The sequence below is a fragment of the Heterocephalus glaber genome, unplaced genomic scaffold, assembly GCF_053883595.1.
Source record: "Heterocephalus glaber isolate CG9 unplaced genomic scaffold, H.glaber_assembly_v1.0 deba00001452, whole genome shotgun sequence".
Lineage (NCBI taxonomy): Eukaryota > Metazoa > Chordata > Mammalia > Rodentia > Bathyergidae > Heterocephalus > Heterocephalus glaber.
This window is the reverse complement of record NW_028258302.1, coordinates 11,303,260-11,326,288: the sequence shown is the minus strand read 5'-3', so window position 1 is coordinate 11,326,288 and position 23,029 is coordinate 11,303,260. Positions and strand designations below refer to the sequence as shown.

The 23,029-nt window shown below is 36.6% G+C and overlaps 1 protein-coding gene across 3 annotated transcripts in view; it reads right to left on the bottom strand.

The window, feature by feature from the left end:
* Ptp4a2 (protein tyrosine phosphatase 4A2) overlaps window positions 1-23,029 on the bottom strand; it is a 41,750-nt gene that overhangs the window by 4,514 nt on the left and 14,207 nt on the right. For all 3 annotated transcript variants that reach the window (XM_087215392.1, XM_087215391.1, XM_004850829.4), the window contains 3 exons: window positions 7,959-8,634; window positions 5,147-5,239; window positions 1,531-1,661 (listed from right to left, as the gene is read on the bottom strand). In XM_087215392.1, the coding sequence (XP_087071518.1) occupies window positions 1,531-1,661; window positions 5,147-5,239; window positions 7,959-8,054 (320 nt within the window). In that variant the 5' untranslated portion in view covers window positions 8,055-8,634. The remainder of the gene's footprint in view (window positions 1-1,530; window positions 1,662-5,146; window positions 5,240-7,958; window positions 8,635-23,029) is intronic.

Here is a 23,029-nt window from a genome sequence, read left to right as displayed (position 1 = left end):
ACAAACCACTGAAAAGGAAGAATTTTGTAAATCCCAGTACTACGTGTTTCCAAGACAAAGCAAAGGTTGCACTTTTGTTTTTCCTATATATTAAAATATCTGGTATTTCCTATGCAGTAAAAATATCTCTATAATTATAACATCTACGATATTATCATTTTTGGTAACACAGTTAACTTCTAAATTTAAGAGATCTTTGCTCTTTAAAACATCACCACATTACAACTCAAAATTTTCTCATCATTATATATCACCAAAAATTCATTATCTTTAACCATTATCACAGTAAAATAAATGGCCAAAAGTACTATCTCGAGGGTCTTGGAATTTTCATTACAAAGTGACTTTAGTATTTTCTTAGCAAGAGTCTCAGTTTTTCAACTGAATCCTGTTGATGAGCTAAGTGAGTCCCAAAGAATAATCAGGAACAGTTCTTCCTGTGTTTTCTTAAAATTTAACAAAGAAAATTATGTTTTGTGGTGTTTTGTTTTGGAGACAGAGTCTCACTATGAAGCTCACAGCTTCACTATGAATTCATTATTTAGCCACGAGGCTAGCCTCAAACACACTGCGATCCTCCTGCCTCAGCTCCCAAATGCTCGGATTATAGGCATGCAGCACCACGCCCAGGTCAGAAATTATGGTTTGTGTTTTTTTTGGTATCAGGATCGAACTCGGAACCTTGTGGTTTCAAGGCAGGCAGTGAAACCACTGAGCTAAATCCCCGGCCCTAGAAATTATGTTATTGTTGTTTTGGGGTTTTTTTGGTACCGGGGATCAAACTCAGGACCTTGTGCTTGCAAGGCAGGCAGTGGAACCATTGAGCTAAATCCCTGGCCCAAAATTATGTTTTTTAAAAAGCCCAACTTTGGACAACGAGGATAGCTACTGATAAAAAAATTTCCCCAAGTAAAGTTCTAACACTATATTCTGCATTCAGGGTAAGGACTAAACTTCTGACCTTATGAAGACACTGTACCATACTTAAATGGAGATAAAGAGAGCTAACAACCTGAGTCACCACCACCTTGAGGCAATGGCAGCTTACACTACTGTTCTGAGTTAAAGTGCATGTCACAAAGCGGCATTTAATCTGCTATTGATAACTGATGCAACACCATCCCAACAATGCTTAGAGAAAAAGCAATTTTCATTGTTTATATGTCTCCTCTTAAAAGTTTAAACTTTGGTTATCTACTCTCTATTAACTTCCCATTCATCTCAATCCAAAATTAATATGGAGACTCTTTAACCTCTAAAATGATTTTAATTTTCTTGCCAATTTCAATGACCTAAACTTTTGATTATTTAAAATGGGTAAACATTTTTTAAACTAATACAATATGGCATCAGAATTAGACAATCAGATGAAATACAAAAGGCTGTTTTGAAAATCATTACACTAGCTTTTGCTCTCTTTCCAGTAATTTAATATTATTTAGTATAATATAGGCAAGTCTCTACAAAGTAAAATTTTCAAATGGCTTACTTAAGCATGATAATGAACTTAGACAAAAGATAAATGTTTACCTTCCCAATCCTGCAACACAATGCACTGCAACACAGCAACCTGGCTCTTCACGAAATTTGGTTTTTAACAGGTTCAGCCAATCATCTACTATCTGATTAGGGGGTGGAGCTCCATCATCAAATGGCCAATCCTGAAAAGAAATGATCTCCTACATTAAATTGTTATTTTCTTTTTTTTTTTTTGGTACCAGGGATCGAACTTGGGTCCTCGTGCTTTCGGGGCAGGCAGTGGTAAATTGGTATTTTCTGTAGGACTGATATCCTACTACAGAAGAGTTATACATTGTAGACAAGACAGGCCTACTAACTATACCATATGTATCTATTATTACAGATCTGATCATTGATGAAAAATTATCCAAGATTGAAATTTAAATGTGTTAAATAAGTCTCCTTAATAAAATGCAATGTGTCACATGTATCTAAATTTATTTTATAGAAATCTCCATCAGAGTCATGGGAGCTAGTGTTCTTCCATGTATTTTATAAGTAGTAATTAGATGCAACAGAGAAAGCTATAATTAAAGCCAAAACCAAGTAAGAGAAGACAAACACATAGTAATATGATTTAAATGTGCACTGTGGCAAAGAGGACCACCTGGAGTCTCATTGGTCTCTATAAATATTTTTGAAGATTATCTCCCAAATGACTCAAAAACATATCTTCTTTAGAGAAAGACTCACTACTATCTTCAAGAACTAGTGAATCTAGGCCATGCATGGTGGCCCACAGCTATAATCCCAGCATTCAGGAGGGTGAGGCAGGAGGATCACTGCAACTTCGAGGCCAGCCTGGGCTACATAGTAAATCCAAGGCCAGCCTGAACTACATGAGACCTTGTCAAAAAAAAAAAAATTAGCACATCTAATAGAAACATACTCTTTGTGCTTATTAATTTTTTTTTTAAACGCAGGTAGCCAATATTTAAACCTCTGCCTAAATTACATATATCTCATTTAACAAAGACCGTGCCACATGATTGGTTCCTAAGCAAATTTTTTTTTAAGATTCATCAGTTTCGGATGTCTTTCAACTCCAAGTTACTGTAGGGGCAGAAATTTACCTTCCTTGCAAAAGGTCCTACGAAATCAACATAAATGGGTATGACTCACATTTTATAGATTTTCTTTTCTCCTAGGAACAGAAACATTAGTTGGGAATTTTTTAAAAACATAAGGCTACTCTAGTGAGTCTGAATAAGAACACTTTAAGATACTAGAGAAGGAAAAAGAAAAGCAACAGAGCACTAAATTGATTCTGCATTCATTATTGGAACGACTAGAACACTTCATGTAGCCCATTAGCCACAATAGCACATTATGTTTGAATTGTCAACTATGCCCCATAATTAAAGGGCTGTCAGTGTTATAAATGTTATACAGTGTTATAAGTGTTATGTTACTACAGATTTAACTGTAAATAGCAACAAAATCTGTAAGCACCTTAGTCAAAAGCCTCCTTTAATACTCCCTAAAATGCACCTAGTTAAGAAACAAATTTTTAAAAAATGCTTCCCTTACCTGTAACTAGTTTCTATTTATTAAAAAAAAAAGCATTTTGTTTAATATCTGAACCTCAAACTGGCATAGCCAAAACCACCATTAGTCTGTTCCAATGTATCTTTTATTTTTTTCTTTTGGTTTTCTTGAGACAGGATCTCACTACGCAGTCCAGGATGGCCTTGAACTCACTATGTAGCCGAAGCTAACCTCAAACTTGTGGCACTTCTCCTGCCTCAGTCTCTTGAGTGCTGGGATTATAGGCATATACCACCATCCTTGGCTCCAATGTGCCTTTGATTTGAGAGAGCAAAGGATTGAAAAGATCTTATTTGGGGGATGTTCTCTTATGTTCCAAACTCTCTTCACCAGACAAACATAAATTAACTCCATCTTAAAACTCTGTGTAGGAAAAGGAAATTCCACACTTAACACTAAATGCCCTTTATTTTTTCCTCAAGCTTAAGTTAGACCTTTAATTTCATCTGATCACACAACTATTTAAAAGAAAACAAAAAGCTCAATTTAAAGGCCTGGAATAAATCCCAGACATACCATTATCATCCACAAACTAGTTCAGATTCTTTAGTTCACTTCTATTTCACAAATGTTTTTACCAACATTACTGATTCAAGGAGACTATGGTCAATCCAAAGTCATTTTCTCACCCTGTCACTATCAAAACAAGCTAATTTCTCATCTACCCGTTGTAGGCCATACACACAATACATGGAAATGAACTGGTATTCAGCTTAATTTCTAATTTTAAATTTTAAGAAAACCAGAAACCACAGGGCTGCATTTTACGTTTACACTTATCCCCAATGATTTCCAGCCCATGAACCATTTATAAATGGGAATGTAAGCACATCATTATCATGCCACACTAGTAAAACAAATTTTTTAAAACAATGTTTGTTTTTACCAAAACATACGGATCAGACATGAGATGGTTGTGCTACCAATAGGAAATTTATTGCTTACATAAACTGCCTTCCCAACCACTCACCCATGTAATAGTCTACAGAACTAACCACTTTTCAGTAAAAAATAGGAACATGACCTTGAACTAATATATTCCTTTTACTTTCTCACTACCTGAAGAACTGTACAAGACGTGCAGTTCTTTTCCTAGTACACTGTCTTTCTACAATCAAATCAAATAGCTTTACGACACCTAAGACTATGAGGTAATTTCATTCAATGGTCCTAAAAGCCACTCCCATGATTTAGGAGTGATTTAGGAGTAAACTATTTGGTGAAAAAAATTAAAAATTTTAACAAATATGAAGCTCCTATTTTCTCTGAAACAAGATACTTAGGTAATAACAAGGAATTCAAAATAATTCAGTAACTTTGTGTTCAAACTGAATTGCAAAAGAAACTAATCTCAAAAAGCTCTGCAGAAGCAAGCATGGTGGCACACACCTATAACCCCAACACTTGGGTGGCTGGTAACAAAGAATGTCTGGTTGTAGCCAAGCATGGTGCTACATGCCTGTGATCTCAGCATTCTGGGAGGCTGAGGCAGAAGGATCACAAATTCAAGCCCACCCTGGACAACTTAGTGAGATCCTTTCTCAAAAAATGAAAAAAGAGGCCTGGGATATAATTCATTAGTGCCATGTCTGCCATGCAAGCTCAAGGTCCTGAGTTCAATCCCTGGTACTGCAAAAAAAAAAGAAGGGGAGGGAGGAGGAGAAGAGAGAGGGTGGGGGGATGCAGCTCAGTGTAAAGGTCCTGGGTTCAACTCCCAGTACCATACACACACCCAAAAAAAAAAGCTTATGGAAATTACTTTCAAGTATATTTAAACTAGTAGTCTAGGAACAAAAGCTAAATACTGCATCAATTTTCCAAATCAAATTTTTATTTTCTTGAGTTGTGCATTAAATTTTCCCTTTTTATTTGTTGAAAATACTCTGCATCTGTAGATTTTTAAAGACAAAACTGTCAATGTACTAAGCCAAAGGAATTTTAAAAGATCATTACCAATACTTTATCTCCTATCATAACCTTTTTTAAAAAAAGCAAAATTACTGAGTGTAAAGTTTTATAAATATCATTGAAAGGTACAACTTATTTGTAGTGAAAAACTAAAATACTACACACTCACTAGAACATGGATTCCTTCTTTTTCAACTGGAGCTTTATCATATGTGGCATCACAAACTCGAACCAAAGTTGTCACTCCATACTTCTTGAGTTCCTTTAAGGAAAAACAATTATAAGGGAACTTACTTTTGGAACCTGAAACCAAAGCTTCAGAAATGCACCATTATAAATTGAAACAATGAGATTTCATTCTTAGACAAAGATCAAAATTGTTCTCATTGTTGCCAGGTGTGGTGGCACATGCCTGTAATCCCAGCCCTAGGGAGGATGACAGTGTGAGGCCAGGATGAGCAACATAGTGAGTTTGAGGCCAGCCTGAACAACACATCAAGACCTTGTCTCAAAAACCAAACAAAAAATCGTTCTCACTGTGGTAACATAAATATCATGAACACTTAAACACTGAATAGAAGGTAAATAAGGCTCATCTTTTCTTTAAGGCGGGGGGGGGGGGGGGGGGGGGGTTTAAGACAGGGTCTCACTATGTAGTTCAGGCTGGCCTTGAATTCACTATGTAACTCAGGCTGGCCTTGAACCCCCAGCAATCCTCCTGCCTCAGTCTCCCAAGTGCAGGGCTTACAGGTGTGTGTCACCACACTCGGCTTAAGACTCATCTTTCTAAAGAGCAATTTGGTAGCATAACACAAAAACTTTAAAAGTTTACATATACTTCCACCTAGAAATTCTACTTCTTGGAATGTATACACAGGAAATAATTTAAAATATATACAAGATTCAAGTAGCAGCATATTCACCACAGACTATATGGAATAGTAAAAAAATGAAAATAGTATTACAGTCCAGAAACAAGGGAACAGTTACAGGAAGCAATACATATCCATACAGTAAATACTAAGACAGTATGAAAATAATACTAAGGAAGCTGGAGAATATTTTTTTAAATGTTATCATCTTATCTGTATAAATACATACATAAATACACAAAAAAATCTAGAAGCAAGCTATTAACATTAAGTTTAAACTCTTATTTTGCTTTTCTTGAGAGGAAAGGTGGTATATTAAAAAGACAGCTAATGCACAATTATAGACCTTGCTCCTTTAAAACCTGTCCAGCAGTGAGCACCTGAACCAGTAACTACTTATCTTCAAGGGGCCACCATCTTTTTACAGTGGTATTAGAGTGGCCTTTGCCACTTTTCAAGTCTACAGCCAAGGAACCTACAGGCTGAAATAATTCACATAATTCAGCCAGATTTAAAGGAGACTTACAGACCTGGAATCAACTTGTACATTGTATAAAATTAAGAACACCAAAGAATTTTAAGTATAAAATAAGCAGGAACGGTGCTCACTATGGCAGCACCTATTATAAAATAAGCAAGAATAGTGATTTTAAAAAGTATTATTCAGTTATCTCAAGAGTAAAGTTTTTTTTTTTAAGTTATTTTAATTACTTAGGGACTGATACAAAAGTGACATATTATACTGAGTTAGGAGTTCTGTGTTTCAAAGTACAAATAAAATCATATCAAAATGGCCAGGTGTGGTGGCACACGCCTATAATCCTAGCACTTGGGAGGCTGAGGCAGAAGGATTACCACAAATCAGAGGTTAGCCTGGGCTACACAGTGAGTTCAAGGCAGGCCTCAACTATACAGATGAGACCTTGACTCAAAACAAAAACAAACAAAAAAATCATGTTAAAATGAACTTCACAGTTTTTCTTTGAAAGGTTGTGATAGATTTTTTTTTGTTTAATGGTAAGAATTTGTGACTAAATTAAAACCTCTTTTGGCCTCAGCTTTGCCCATATGCCTCCTACCCTACCTTTCTGTAAAATGAGAATCCCTAGGAGATCATCCAATTCTGTCTATTCCATAAATCAATAATCACATCTAGACTGAAAAAAATCTGGAAAAGATTTAAGTTTATATTCAAATGTTTGCTGAATGATGAGCTTCTCTATAACCAATGGGGGGTGGGGGGGACTAAGGATCTGACATGATGCTACCTGTAATTTGGGAGTATGTATGGTTTTTCCAAGTTTCTAGATCCATGCGTACGACTACTAAGTAGTTCTGGGGTGACTTTTCATCAAATGTGGTTAGAACCTTTGAGGTGTATCATGACCTTTAGTATGAAAGGTCTGGGTTGAGTGTCAGTTCTACTACGAACAATCTGCCATTAGGTAAATTACTAATTGGCTCTGAACCTCAGTTTTGTCATCTGCAATAATTACGGTACCTGTATCTGTGACCTTAAACACAAACACTGTTTATTGCAATGCTGAATACATACTGTGCTCAATACACCTTGTTTTTAATACTGAAAGTATGACAAAAAAACTTAATAAATGTAGAAAGGACAGAGAAAAACCATTAGTTAATTAATTTCTACAATATTCCCAAATTCCAAAAATGTTGTTTCAAAAATTCACTGTAACTAACAACCCAATTTAAGCCAGATTGGTGGGCTAGCCATCCATACTCCAATTACAGAGATTTTTTTTTTTTTTTCAGTAGTGCTAGGGATTGAACCCATGACCCTATGCTTAAAGCTAAGTAAGCACTCTACCACCAAGAACTTTAACCTAGCCTTCTAATTATAGGGATATTTGGTTTTGGGGGGAGGGGGGAGGGTTTGAGACAGGGTCTCATTCTGTAGCTCAGGTTGGCCCTGAACTCACTATGTAGCCCAGACTGATCTCAAAACCAACTGACACCTCAGCCTCCCAAGCACTGGGATTACCAGTGTGTAGCACCACACCCAGCTGGGATTTTTTTTTTAAACAATGTTAATTAGCAAAGGATTTTTCCCTATAAATCAATGCCCAAAAGATTAACCAGTCTTACCTCAGTGAACTTGTTGAGAGTAGCATTAGTGGGGTTATGAGTTATCAGAAAACGCATGTTCTCGTAGGAGATCTCCACGGGGGCTGGACGGTTCATTATGGCAAATAAAAGTGTGAGCGTGCGGTGCGTGTGTGATGGGGACAATGAAAAAAAAAATCAACAAATCTTGAAATGTTTCACAGCAGAAAACATTAAAAAGACCACTAAAATGCCTAATATGGATCAGTATTTTATCTATTAACTTGTTTATTCCTTAGGAGGCTTCTCTTCAAGATAAGCAGAAGGATTTAGAATCCACTTGATATTGGGCCTCAAGGTCTGCAGATGGATACCTTCGGACTCCAAAAAACTCCCACTACATACAAAACTTAAGCAGCCTTTACTACATTTAGGCACTAGTGAGACAAGTTAAAAGTGTAGGTCGTTCTCCACTTTTTTTTTACTTGATGCTTAATTTTACTGGAGTCATTAAAAGAAAATGCTTGCAATTTTTTTTTTAAAAGCCAACTATTTCTGAGGCCAGTCTCGGTGTCCAGAGTCTTCAAGGCAATGTTAATTATGGCACATAGAACCCCCAAGCTCACTTGTCAGCGAAAACGCTGTGCTGAGCCTGGCAGAAGTCTGCCCTCACACTCAGAATCGCCATAAATGTGCAACGTATATTCCAACGAAAAACCTGAGGGAGAAAAGCATAAAGAAAATGAAATAAGGTTGACAGCAAAGAGAACACAATGTCTTAAATTATTTAAGAGCCAAAGACATGTGCAATGTTACCAATTCCAGACTACTGCCATCTCTGAAGAATAGGATAAAGAGGTATACCAAGAGTTTTAAAAATCAGAAACTCAAAAGTATGTCTTTCCTTTTTCAAAACTGGTTTGATGAAGTTTCTGTGCAGAAAGATTACTTTTTTTTTTTTTGGCAGTAATGGGAATCTAATTCATAAATAATTTTTGTTCTGCTTGTTTGTTGAGATAAGATTTTGCTATGTAGCCCAGGCTGGGCTTAAAACTTGTGATCCTCCTGCCTCAGTCTCCAATAGCTGGGATTACAGGCATGCTCTACCACACCCAGGTCTTTGTGAGCTTTTATAAAAAGGGTCCATGGAGGGAAGGCTTTTTTTAAGTACCTTTAACCAGTTTTAAATTATTTAAACGAGCCTGGGTATGGTCTGAGCTCAAATTCAAACTGAAGTCTTCCACTGGCCATGTGTTTTTTCCAATGTATCACCAATGCCTGCTGACCTAACTAGTATATAAACCCCATCTTCTCTTTCCTAGTCCAATTTACCTTTTTACTTTTTTTCCCATTACCTCAAGAGTACAAAGTTGTCCAGAGGTCACTGATTCACACAGCATTCTGGTTTCCCCACTACTAACCCTACCCAAGATACAAGGCAAGAAAAAGTAGCAAAATTTTAAATATTTTAGGTCTGCTGCTCTGAAACACAGTAATCTTTATAGCTGGCTCAGTCTGAGAATATCAATATAATCATAAATTCCTCTGGAAACAGACACGGTCTAGATTCTCACGCTTGCCTCTTCCCTAAACCACCAATAAATGCTTAAATCATGGCTAGGGACATAGCTCTGTATAGAACTCTCCCCTTGCCTAACACACCTAAGAAAGACCCTGTTCTGAGTGGGCCAAAAATAGTCCAGGTTCTTGTGCATGACAATCTAACTGTACTACCTGTGTTCAATTACCCAGCACCAAAAAAATAATAAACGAAAGTCTCTAAAAAGGATTGTGACCTGATAGAAAGACATGAAAGATATTGGCTATTTCAGTAAGAAACAAATACAGACAAGCACCTAAGGTCTATCAACTTTCAAATCTATTCTAAAGTCTTTAATAACTTTCTAGGTATTCTTAATGGTATTATTTTGTAAGTTGCACACTTGCAATATTACCATGGATACAAACATAAAACTAAAACATTCCTAAAATATGAAAGATATACATGAAATTCAAAAGAATTAAGAACTTAAATAATACCAGCCAAACATGGTGGTCCATATCTACATCCCAACCCTAGGAAGCTGAAATCGAGGGATCACAAGTTCGAGCCCAGCTTCGACAACTTTGGGACTTAGGGACACCCTGTCTCAAATCTTTAAAAAAATTTTAAAGGGCTGAGGATCCAGCTCAGTGCAAAGGAAGAATTTCAGGGCCAGGGATTCAGCTCAGTGGTTCTGCTGCCTGCCTCACAAGTGCAAGGTCCCAAGTTCGATCCCCAGTACCAAAAATAACCAAAAAAAAAGGAAGAATTTCAATACTACCTCAGAATAAGATACTACCTACTGCAAAAATATAAAACTTTCACTCAAAATTAAGAAAAACAAAAATATACAGCACTACTTTTTCTAACTCTAATTCCAACTATAACCCCAAAACACAGTCATCTCAGATTACACTCACAAAGATTTTATAGAGTACTCCTTAGATATTCAAGGAATTTCAAAACTAGGAGAAATGTAAGAAGTAAACTACTCCCAGCCAGGTATGATGGAACACACCTACAATCCCAGCCCTCAGAGGGCTGGGGCGGGAGAATCCAGGCCAGCCTAGGCTATTTAAAGTAGTGAGTTCAAGGCCAGCCTGAACTACAATGAACTACTCGGACTTTTAAAAGCCAAAATAAAGATGTTTAGGATTCAAAAAGGTTAAAATAAATTAACTAAAACCATATTGCTAACTACAGCAAATCAAGGACAGGATCCCAGCTCTCCTTTCCTAAAATATTCTTTCAATTATGGACGTACCCATATACTTTTCAAGTCACAATCCTTTCCATGCAAGTATAACTTTTCTTCAACTATCTGCTTGGATGATCATCTGCAACTCTGTGACCTTACAAGTGGGCATAATTAAAATAACTATTCAAAGAACAATGGTTTGCATGCAGTACAGAGCAAAACACAAGGAAATTCTAACCTGTCTGAATCCCTTTGATTTGATGACATTATCACAGCCAATGTGTGTTAGCCGCGTAAAAGCAAAGAAAGACCCACATTGTAGTGGCGACCAGGCTTAAAAAGTTACAGCTCTAGCATTGAAATTTTCTACCTAGTCAACTAGTATTTGTCTGCTCAGCAAACAGAACAAGCTTTATCCCTTCTTGCTTCTCCAACCTCATTTTGGAAGAACCATTTTCAAGGATAAGAATAATTCATTATTAGATTTTCATTTCTTAATACTGAGAGCCCCCAACAAAAGATTTTTATGCCGAAAGAAACAGTATGTTCTATCAATGTTATATACATGATTTTTTAAAAATCAAGTTTCATTGGACATGGTGCCACACGCCTATAATCCCATTCAAAGGCTCAGGCAGGAGATGATCATGAGCTTGAGGCAAACCCAAACTACACAGTGAGACCCTGTATCAAAAAAACAACAACAAAAAACCAAGTTTCTGTTCCCTTCTCCCCAAGAGTCCAACTATACATCAACGGTAAAATTTTTGCACCTGTCCGTTCAGTTAAACCAATGTTAACTCTGGTGACACACTTAATGCAAATTCAACAGCCTGTAAAAAAAAAAAAAAAAAAAAAAAAATCATAATCTACTACAGCTGGGAAGTACTCAGAAGTTACAAAGCCTATATTTGAGCATAAATTCTGCAGCTCTACATCATACAGGAAAAGCTTTCTTATAAAGTTCTCTCTGACATTAATTCTGCTCTACCTACTTAAATAAAAATTGATCACTGGGCTGGAGATGTGGCTCAGTGACAAAACATGTGCTCAGTACACTCAAGGTTTTGGGTTCAATCTCCAGCATTGCTCTCCCCCCAAAAATTGCTTACCAGGTATTGTTATACATTATATATGATACATAACAACAGTCAAACTCAAATATGCACCCAAATAATCTTTTATCTTTTATATAGTCTACCTTTAAAAATGTTTTATTTGGGACAATGCCATTTCCTAGGCAATACTTCAGTCTTTAACAAAAGAATATAACTTCCCTGAAGATTAGAAAGGATGGTCTGGGACAGAGATACTTTTCAATTAAGAAAGGAAGGCGGGTCGGGGATTTAGCTCAGTGGTTCTGCCGCCTGCCTTGCAAGTGCAAGGACCCAAGTTTGATCCCAGGTACCCCCCCAAAAAAAAACATCTTAGAAAGGAAGCCAGGAGGGAGGGAAGACATAAAGTGGAAAAAATGAATAAAGAGAGCTGGAAAAAAAGAAAGTAAGAAGTATCCTAACACACTGACACAGTGCACTGACCAATAAGACTAAATCAGTGACATGAGACTACTCTTTGAGGAAGTGTATGTCAAAGTTTAAATATCCATTGCCAATATTCTACTGTTAATATCTACCTAGATAAGAATGTAAAACTAAATGGATGAAACAATAAAATAGCTATCATTTAAATATGGCACAATCTTAAAATGGAAGTTAAAAATAAATCTGTTGGGCATGGTGGCACATGCTTATAATTCCAGCCACTGGAAATTATAAGGCTAGCCTTTGGTAATTTAGCAAGACCCTGTCTCAAAGTAAAAAATTTAAAAGTGGCTAGGGACATAGCTCTCTGTGATAGAGCACTTACCAAACATCTGTGAGGCCCTAGATTCCCCGTACCATATTTTTTTTTAAATCTATAATGAACTGATATGGAAAGACAACTAAAAGACACTACTAGGCAACAAGACCAAGGTGGCTGACAGCATGAACAATATATTTTGAAATATTTGTGACTATTGTATATGCTTTCATAACCATGGACTATCTGAAAGATTACAAAGATAAGAGAGTAACAGTGGTTTCCTGGGGGTACGGAGGACACGACTGGAGAATGAAGATCAGACCATAATTTCCTTGGTGCTAACATATATTTTTTGAACTGTTTTAATTTTCTCCACGTACATATATTACTTTTTAAAATTCTAGGTTGATAAAGAACCCTACAATGATTTAACTATGTTTTTAACAGTGCTATAATCAGAGGATTAGCAAAGGGCCTCCAGAGGGGTTCTGTCTCCAGGCAGGCCTGTAACTACACAATTCTACAAAGTTTCACAATTCTACAAAGTTTTCTTTTTCGTTAAAGATAATAAATAAGAGAAATCCATGCCCCACCTTAGCAACTATAATTCTAAGTTCAAACATAAATACAGAAAATTCAAAGTTATGAGGGAATTTTATAAAAGCAGCTCTATTTAACTTAACCAAAACTTACTGGGAATTCTTTTAAAAATTCTATCAATCCACTCTCAACAAGTTTTCCCCAGAGAAATCACTTTTAGCTACAAATTACATGACATAATAAATCCTCTAATTTGATGGTGCATGCCAGTACTCATCATATTAAAACAGCATATTATAGTAAAAACACATGATAAAAGAACTGTAGGTATGAGGAAATAAAATATAAAAGCAAAAGTCTAGGGCCAGGGATTTTGCTCAGTGTTTCTGCCACCTGCCTCACAAACGCAAGGTTCAAGTTCAATCCCTGGTACCCAAAAAAAAGGTCTAGGGCTGGGGACTTAGCTCAGTGGTTTCGCCCGCCTGCCTCAAAAGCGCAAGGTCCCGAGTTCGATCCCCAGTACCAAAAAAAAAGTCTAAAGAACAAGCAAGGCCAAGAGTGGTAGCACATGCCTGTAATTCCAGCACTCAGGAGACTGAGGCAGGAAGATCTCCACAAGTTTGAGGCCAGCCAGTGGTACACAGTGAGTTCAAGGATAGCCTGAATTGCATAGTGAGACTCTGTCTCAAAAAGAAAAAACAACCAAGCCTATGTTTATTGTATTACTTTTCTTACCAGAAATTCTACAGGAAGTCATACAAATTTGAGCCAGCTTAGTTTCTACAATCAGGCAAGACACAAGCATAATATGTACTGCATATAAGACTAAAATCTTGTGACAATTTTTTCTTAAAACAAATTCATTTCATATCAGTAGAGACATGTACTTCCTATCAAAATAAGTGCATATAATTCTTCAATAGTAAAGAATTTATCCAAATAAGAAGCTATATATTTTCCTTGCAAATGTTTAGTTAAGAATTAATTCAAGTGTCCACTGGACATTTGTGTCACATACTCTTAATAGGGGCAGCAAGAGCAATACAAACAAAAATTCCTTGGGCTGGGGATTTAGCTCAGTGGTTCTGGCGCCTGCCTCTGAAGCACAAGGTCCCGAGTTCAATCCCCGGTACCAAAAAAAAAAAAAAAAATTCCTGTCAGAGGCACAGGCAAGGACTTTCTAAAAGAACCCCAATGGCACAAAAAAATAATACTGAGATCAACAAATGGGACCATATCAAATTAAAAAGCTTGTGCACATCAAAGGAAACAATTAACAGCGAAGAGACAACCTATAGAATGGGCAAAATTTTTGCCAGCTACTTCTCAGAGGACTAACATCTAGAATATATAAAGAATTCAAAAAAAATTAGACCTCCCCAAAATAAAAGACCTAATCAAAAAATGGTCAACCTAAATAAACAGACAGCTCTCAGAAGTGATAGTTCAGATGGCCAATGAATACATGAAAAAATATTCAGCATCACTGGCCATTAGAGAAATGTAAATTAAAACAACACCGAGCTACTATCATATTCTAGAAAAAATGGCCATCATCAAGAAATCAAATAACAAATGCTGGCAAGGCTGGGGAGGGGAGCAATTCTACACTGTTGATAGAAATGTAAATTAGTACCAAGAGACTCATGTAATGGTACAAGATCCCAATGATGAATGTAACTGTACTGTATACCTAAAATGTACCAATAAAGTTAATGGGGAAAGAGAAGAAAAAAAAAAGAAATGTAAATTAGTACAACCACTATGGAGACATTCAAAACACTAAAAATAGAAATTCCATTCTGACCCAGCTATTATCCTTCTAGGACTCTTCCCAAAAGAGTTAAAGTCATCATATTACAGTGATACACGTTACTCATTTTTACAGCAGCACAATTTATAACAGCTGAATCTTGGAAACAGCCTATATGCCCATCAACAGATAAATGGATTAAAAAATGTAGTATTTATATGTGATGGGAGTACTACTCTCCCATAAAGAAGGATAAGCTTGAGGCATTTGTAGTAAATAGATGTACCTCAAGATCATAATGTTGGGCCGGGGATTTAGCTCAGTGGTTCCGCCGCCTGCCTCGCAAGCGGAAGGACCCGAGTTCGATTGCCAGTACCAAAAAAAAACAAAAAAAAAAACAAAAAAAAAGATCACAATGTTAAGTGAAATAAATCAGACACAATTTTAAATATCATATGGTTTCCTTTATGTGAGAAACCCAAAATATAAAAGCAAAGTAAAAGATAATTAATAGGAAATAGGGAGATCTTTATTAAATGAGAAGGAGAACAAGACACAGAGGGGAAGGGGGGAGAGAAGAGAGGGGAAATAGATTTTAAAAAGAGAATCAAAGATGACCAAAATGGAAATAGAGCTTTCTCAAATGGGAAGAACAAGAATTGGAGGAGCAAAGGGGAATGTGAGAGGAAAAAAAAAAAATTAAGGTGTATCATAAGGGCCGGAGATTTAGCTCAGAGGTGCTGCCGCCTGCCTTACAACCACAAAGTCCTGAGTTCAATCCCTGGTACAAAAAAAAAAAAAAAAAAAAGATGTATTATATATATGTACAAACTCCCTACAATAGCATGTACTAATAAAAATTAAATTTAAAAAAAATCCTGTCAGGGCAGATCTTACATTTTAGTAAGCGAAAGGGGGGGGGGCCCAAATATCACTGCTACAGAGAAAAATACAAAGTATGGAAATTAGAAGTGCCAGAGGGGAGGAGGGATTCCAATTTTTAAATAAGCCTATCAGGAATGGCCTTGCAAAAAGAAAGTGACATTTTATCCACAACCTGGGAGTGTGAGCCAAACAGATACTCAGGAGAACATTTCAGGCAAGAGAGATTAGCTATAGCAGATTATGAGGTGGGGACATGCTTGGAGGATTCCAGGAACAAGGGGCCAATGCTAAGGGAAGAGAGGACAAAGGAATGAACTGTCAGAGAAGACAGTCTTATAGGCCACTAGAAGGATCTGTCTTTTATTCAGAGAACGATTCTCCAGAATATGCCAGTAGAGGGTTTTATTCAAGAATGACAATTTATGTTTTAAAAGGATTACTCTAGCAGCTACGAAATGACAGATTATAAGAGTAGTAAGGGTAGAAGTAGGGAGGGAGATGGGTTAGGAGGCTGTTGCTATAATCCGAGATAATGGTAGCCTGGACCAAGGTAGTAGCAACAGACAAGGTAAGAGAGGGTTAGTTTTGAGATAAAAACAGACTGTACATGGAAGTCTGTGGAAGGAGAGACAAGGTTGTACGTGACTGTAAGAACTCACAGAAGCCTAATTTAACATTCAGAGCCTACTCAAACAGTAGACAGTAAAGTCTCAACCATCAAAATGATGGTTCAGTAAAGTATTACTGTGTTTACTGCATTTTGACTATTTGAGAAAGTATCTAGAGACTTGTAAACTGGAGAGAACTTACCTTTACTAAATCTTATATTCTGGTTAACTGATCTCAAAACAAAATTTTTTCTCATGACTTCCTTCAAACTTATCAGAGCCCTCCAGAAACAACTCTACGTATCCTCTGTGTTTCCTACTTTTTTCATCCTCTACTGTTCCACCAGTCCAGCCAAAATTGAAGTCATCTGGCTCCTTGAAACTTAGAAGTCTGATTCAAATTAGTAAATTTCTTTCCTTTCCCTGACTAGAGTCCTAGGGAATTCATAAAGAGTTATCCATTAGATTATATACAAATTAGGATCCAAAATATCTGTAAATAAGTTAAAAATAACAAATGGCCCTTTTTTTGGTTGTTTGAGACAGGGTCTCACTGTGCAATTCAGGCTGGCCTTGAACTCACTATGTATTCCAGGCTGACACAAGATGCCTTTTTACCACTAAAAAAATTTTCAATTACTCCCTTGGCTATCCCTACTTTTCTACTTCCTCATTTAAGGAAGGAACTTGAGAATCAAGTTCCAGTACAGAAATCAATAATCAGTTCTATAAAAAAGAATTGTGACCTTGGTGGTAGGAAAATGTCTTAACACTTCACAATTGGCAGAAGATAACAGGGCTTGACACTCAGAAAGGAAAGGAAAGCAATTAACCAACAATCACACCTGCTTCGGAGAACAGTGACAGTAATTTACTGAAGTCCTGTAGGCCTTGTTCCCACCCAAATGAAAAGGGAGTGGTTTCCAAATTTGTGTGTGCCCTACTGATTAGCAGTAATTCTTTTCTACTAAGTTCTACTTTTAAAAGTAATTAAGACAATTGCTTCTCAGCCTTTTGGGCTAAGATCAAGTGTAAAAGTAATTGTAAAATAAAAAGTGTATTAAGTCCCAGGCATCGTGGCTCATGCCTGAGATCCCAGCAATTGGAAGGCTGAGGCAGGAGGATTGCTGGGAGTTCAAGGCCAGTCTGAACCACATAGCAAGACCCTGTCTCAAAAAAACAAAAACCCAAAAAACTGGTTATTTTGCCACACTTGAAAGTATTTTTTAATTTTGTGCTTCATTTTTTCCTCTAAAATTAGCAACTCCAGATGAATCTGTCCAAATGTCATTTTTCCATTCATAAATAAAAGTTAAATGGAGTTAATAGCAGTACAATTTTCACTTTCCTAAAAAAATTTTTATACTGATTAATGACATTAAAACTCGTAACAGCACAATCCTAATACAGGGTATTAATCTAATTGTTTTCAGCTAATCCTTTAAAAATTACATTAAACAGAGCCAGGGATTTAGCTCAGTGGTGCCGCCACCTGCCTGGCAAGCGCAAGATCCTGAGTTCAATACCTGGTACAAAAAAAATTAGACTGAACAGCTCTATTAAATTGATTCTATTTACTGATACTTTTATTTCCAGTTGAAGATATCATGGTTACCCTTTCAATGGGCTTTAAGGGGTCACGGTCACCACCACCACAACCACCACCACCACCACCAGGGATCAAACTTAGGACCCTGAGCTTTCGAGGCAGGAGTGGCACCACTGAGCTAAATCCCTCGTCCCTTCTATGGGCTTTAAATTTTAAAGACTTTAGTTCATGAGCATTTTAAGACTCCCAAGACTTTATTATAAAGTTAAGCACATTCTCTTCCTAAACAACTGTGGTAACCTCCTTACACATACGAACTACCACCAAGTAAGCTGCTTTACCATGAACTATATCCTAACATTTGTTTTCCCTCTTCATTTCACCCTTAAATCTCAAAAGGTTAAATAATTTTCCCGAAGAACAATTTAAGTTTTAATCTTTTTAATTCAGTTTCAATATCACCATACATACATTAACCCAAGAATTACTCACTGAATCACTTTTTTCCTTAACAAAGAAATAACATTTAAGATTCTGAACTTTAATCGTACTAAAGCAAATTCAGTAGTAAGAATCCAAAAGGACACCTGAATTCAGCCTGTCAACTCCATTTTGAAATGTTTTCTGCGCTAGATCAGGACAGTTAGAATGACTATAACAGCTGCAAGTTCCCTGAGGTTGCAAAATAAACACTTGGGAAAGGTTATTTGAATCACCTTTCAAAATAACCTACAGCACAGGAGCAGTATGCAAAGCAAAAATTTCCAGGCTATTGTTAGTATTATTTAAAATATACCATGGTTCAGAACTTAGTCAGCTGAACTCTTAATTCCCATTTTGTCTAATATATAAGACAAAATGTATTTCATCCATTATCTACTTCCAAAAAACGAGAGAAGGAAGTTCTCTGTGTACAGGATACAAAATAAAACTTTTCAAAACACATCTTGTCAGCATAAATTCCTTTGTTTTAGCCCCAGAAATTTTTCTGCTGTCAGGGTATTTTGTATTTTGGTCAAAGTTTCCCCTAAAACCAAGTAAGTTACACTTCACTTCCTCCTCTACACCTTTTTATAAATCACATTATATATCATAACTATCTTTTCCATATATGCTGCTGGTTGGTGGCCTTTTAAATATATTATTAACTATCATGCCAGGGATTTAGCACAGTGGTTCCGCCACTGACTACATGGCAAGCGCAAGATCCTGAGTTTGATCCCTGTACCAAAAAACAAACAAACAAAACTATCATGATGTTTATTTTCACAAAAACACAACAACACTGACAAACTTTAAAAGCCATACAGTGAAAATAAATGTTTCATGCTACACATGAAAAATACTAGACAGAAATTAAATTTTCATATTAATGCTACATATTTTGAAAAGACTAAGCATGAAAAGAATGGAACGGAATTAAGGCTGCTGTTATAAATAAAGAGCAAAATAAAAGATAATAAGAAATAGGGAGATCTTTCTCAAATAGGAAAGGAATCAAGGAAACGGAGGGCCAGGGATTTAGCTCAGTGGTTTCGCTGCCTGCTGCCCAAGCTCAAGGACCCCAGTTCAATCTCCAGTACCCCCCCCAAAAAAAAAAAAAAGGAAGGGGATGAGAAATGTAATTGAGATGGGTACTGCACATGTACCAGCTCCATAGAAGGAATGTAGACATTATGCACTACATCATGTATAAATTAATAAATTAATGGATTAAGGCTTCTGATGAAAGATAAAACCTTTCCAGCAAATTGGTAGGAACAGTGAAGGGCATGTTAGTGTGACATAAGCAAGGACCTTAACCTTTGGTTAGTAACTCTGGGGAGGGCCTTGACCACACTGAGAATTTCAGACCAACTTGAGTGCACTAAAAACTCTCCGGAATTTAAATGCAGAGGAGTACCCAGGAGGAAAGAGGAAAACATTGCCTTTTTTTAAAGTATATGTTTACAATACTTAATGGTTATCATCTTGGTGAATTAGTACATATTCATATTACATAACATTGCCATATATTGATACTGTCTCTTCTGAGCAGCACCATAATTATCAAAAATCATAATATTATTTCAATTTATTAAATCCTGTTTATAGTTGAACTATTTTGTCTAGCAAAGAAATGAAATCAGTTTAACTATATCCTACTGATTGAAGGACAGTGTAATCTATGACTTACATTTGATGTACTTTTCACTCAGAAAAATCATAATTTTTATAATTTAAACTAATCACCAAAAGGAAACTTGTTTGTAGCCAAACATGGAATGAAGAATAATGTCACTAGAATCTATTGTTTCTCTATCATGCCCTTCTCATTTTGCTGACAAATCCTACTGATGACTCATATCCTTCTGTAGGCTTTTCATCAGTAATGGAAAGTAGAAAACACACCAATTTGTCTTGCTACTAAAAACAATAAATATCAAATAAGTATATAAACCCAAAAGAGCAGGGAATAAAAGATGCTCAAAACAACTAAAACTAAAGGACAACTGTGTCAGGTAAAAGGGCCGAAGACCAAGATCAGACCAGGCCACAACAAGCCTTTATTAGGGGAATAGATCCGCCGGGCTGTCTCTGAACAAAGGAGAGACAAAAGCAATATGGCTGGGGCAGGGAGAGTCTTTTATAGAGACTGGGGTGGGGTTTGTAGGGGCTGAGGCGGGGTTGACTGAGGTAGTGACTAGGGAATGGAGGAGCTGGTGATGTCACTAGGTGGTAGGAGGTGAGCGAGTATTAGGTTACTCTCTAGGTGGGAACGGGCATGGTGGGAAGAAGAGTTTGTTCTTTGGTGGGAGCAATCATCTTGGCATGACATCACACAGGGGAAGGGGCAAGGCACCATAGGAAGAGGGCAGCTACTATACATAATAGCTGCTGAGGTGGTGGGAGACCTATCAAACTGAAAGAAAGCTAACCTGATTGGGAATTTGAATTCTTGTCAAGTAATACATTAGTTAAGAGCCAACATTTCTGACCACAGCAGAAATAAAAATATAAAGTAATTTATCTGATCTGCTAAAACAAATATATCATGAGTGCATTTTATGCCAAAAGAACCAACATTTTCTGAGAATGAAATTTTAACCCAAAAATATTATGAAAGGATTTAAATACACCACTTTTTGAAAGGTAAAGACTGTTCTAATGTCCCAAATTTCTTCAAACCAGGTTCAACTAGCAAAAAAAAAAAGGATCACAGAAAAGCCTATCTTAAAATTCTCTAGTTTAGAGCTGGGCCTGGTGGCACACCTTTCTAATCCAGCACTTAGAAGGTGGAGACAAGAGGATCACCACAAATTTGAGGCCAACCTTGGCTACCCAGTGAGTTCCAGGCCAGCGAGCCAGCCTAGAATATTTAGCAAGACCTTGACTCAAAGAAACAAAACCAAACTTTTTTCTAGAGTTTAAAAAGCAAACATAGCATGGTACCTTATAAATTTATATTCAAACAATGAAATATAGTTTCTAGGCCACTTAAACTGGAATAGATGCTGTGTTAACAGAACCCATGGGTAGGAATGTAAGCACATGCAAATAAAAAAGTATGCATTGAAGTCACACAAAAAATATAGGTATAGCCAGAAGTGGTGGCACGTGCATGTAATCCTAGCACTTGAGAGGCTGAGGCAGGAGGATCACCCCGAAGTTCAGGTTACCAGCTACATAGTAAGACCCTGTCTCAAAAAAAAACAAAAAAAGGAAAAAAAAAAAATAATACACACACACATATATATATGGTGGTGAGTGTTTTTGGTACACTCTAGACCTCTACAACTCCTCCAAGGAGCAAAAGATTTATATACAACATTCACTTCAGCTCTACACTAAACACTTCTATAAGGCATCAAGTCCCAAGAGAGTGGGCAAGAAGTCAACTGAACTGGAGAACATGGTTCAGATGATAAAGTAAATATACATAATGGGCATAATAGTTCAGAAGGTGAAAACGGAGAGGAGACTAATACTCCATAGATAAACAGACTCAAATCCCCATTTATCAAATTATTCCTGTTCTCAACAGGAATTTAAGTATTATACACTTCAAGAGAAAAAAAAAAACTTAAAACAATGGTTTTATCCACTGCCCATCAACTTACCGATACCCTTTAACCTAGACTCTAAAACTTGGGATTCAACAATCAGTCTATAAATCAATTTCCTTAGGTGTAAAGTTAAAAGAATCTATATATGATATTAAGTTTTAAATGAGATGATTGTGATCTGGCAAAAGAAGATTCTTTTTTTTTTTTTTTGGTACTGGGGATCAAACTCAAGACCTTGCACTTGCCAGGCAGGTGGTGGAACCACTGAGCTAAATCCCCAGCCCAAAAGAAGATTCTCAAGAAGGAAACATTAAAACCTAAAGCCCTAAAGTTTAATGTTGGACTTTTTCAAGTATGCTAAGATAACAAGATCTTTACCACCACCCTACTCAATTATAAGAGCCTACCATATTAAAATTATAGGGCCAGGGATTTAGCTCAGTGGCACTGTGCCAGCCTCTCAAGTACAAAGTCCTGAGTTGGATCCTCGATACTGAAAAATACAAAACAAAACAAAAAAACTATGGATCCTGATTTCCAGTTACTCAAAATATTTTAAAGATCCCCAACTTCTATTTAACAAGTCATCTAGCTGATAGAATTGCACCTATAATTAAAAAAAAAAAATTATCTTAGGGGCTAGGATTAAAACACCAAGCTTTACTCTTCCAAGAGCAACAGCTAAAAACTTATGTGCTATTCCTCAGAATCTTATTTGTAAATGCTTTTTCTAGAGGTTTCACTGAGTACCAACCCCACAAACTAAATCCCTACTGAATTTCAACGGTGTCTCAAAACTGTAAAGTGATCTACAATTACTGCATAAGGAAATACTACCTTTAAAGGACAAAATGAATAAAAAGCTCAAGACAGGGGCTGGGGGTGTAGCTCAATGGCAGAGCTTGACTCAGGTCCTGGGTTCAATCCCTAGCATGGAGGGTGGGGGGGTTAGAATTTCAAGAAAAGTAAATCTAATTTAACTTGTTCACAACTTTTTTCAAGTAAACTATTTGCGTTTGTGTGTATGTGTTTGTGACTTCTGAACTGTTTAAAAAGTTACATGCAGGGGCCGGGGATTTAGCTCAATGGTTCTGGCACCGGCATCGCAAGTGCAAGGTCCCGAGTTCCATCCCCAGTACAAATAAATAAATAAATAGAATAGAATAGAATAGAATAGAATAGAATAAA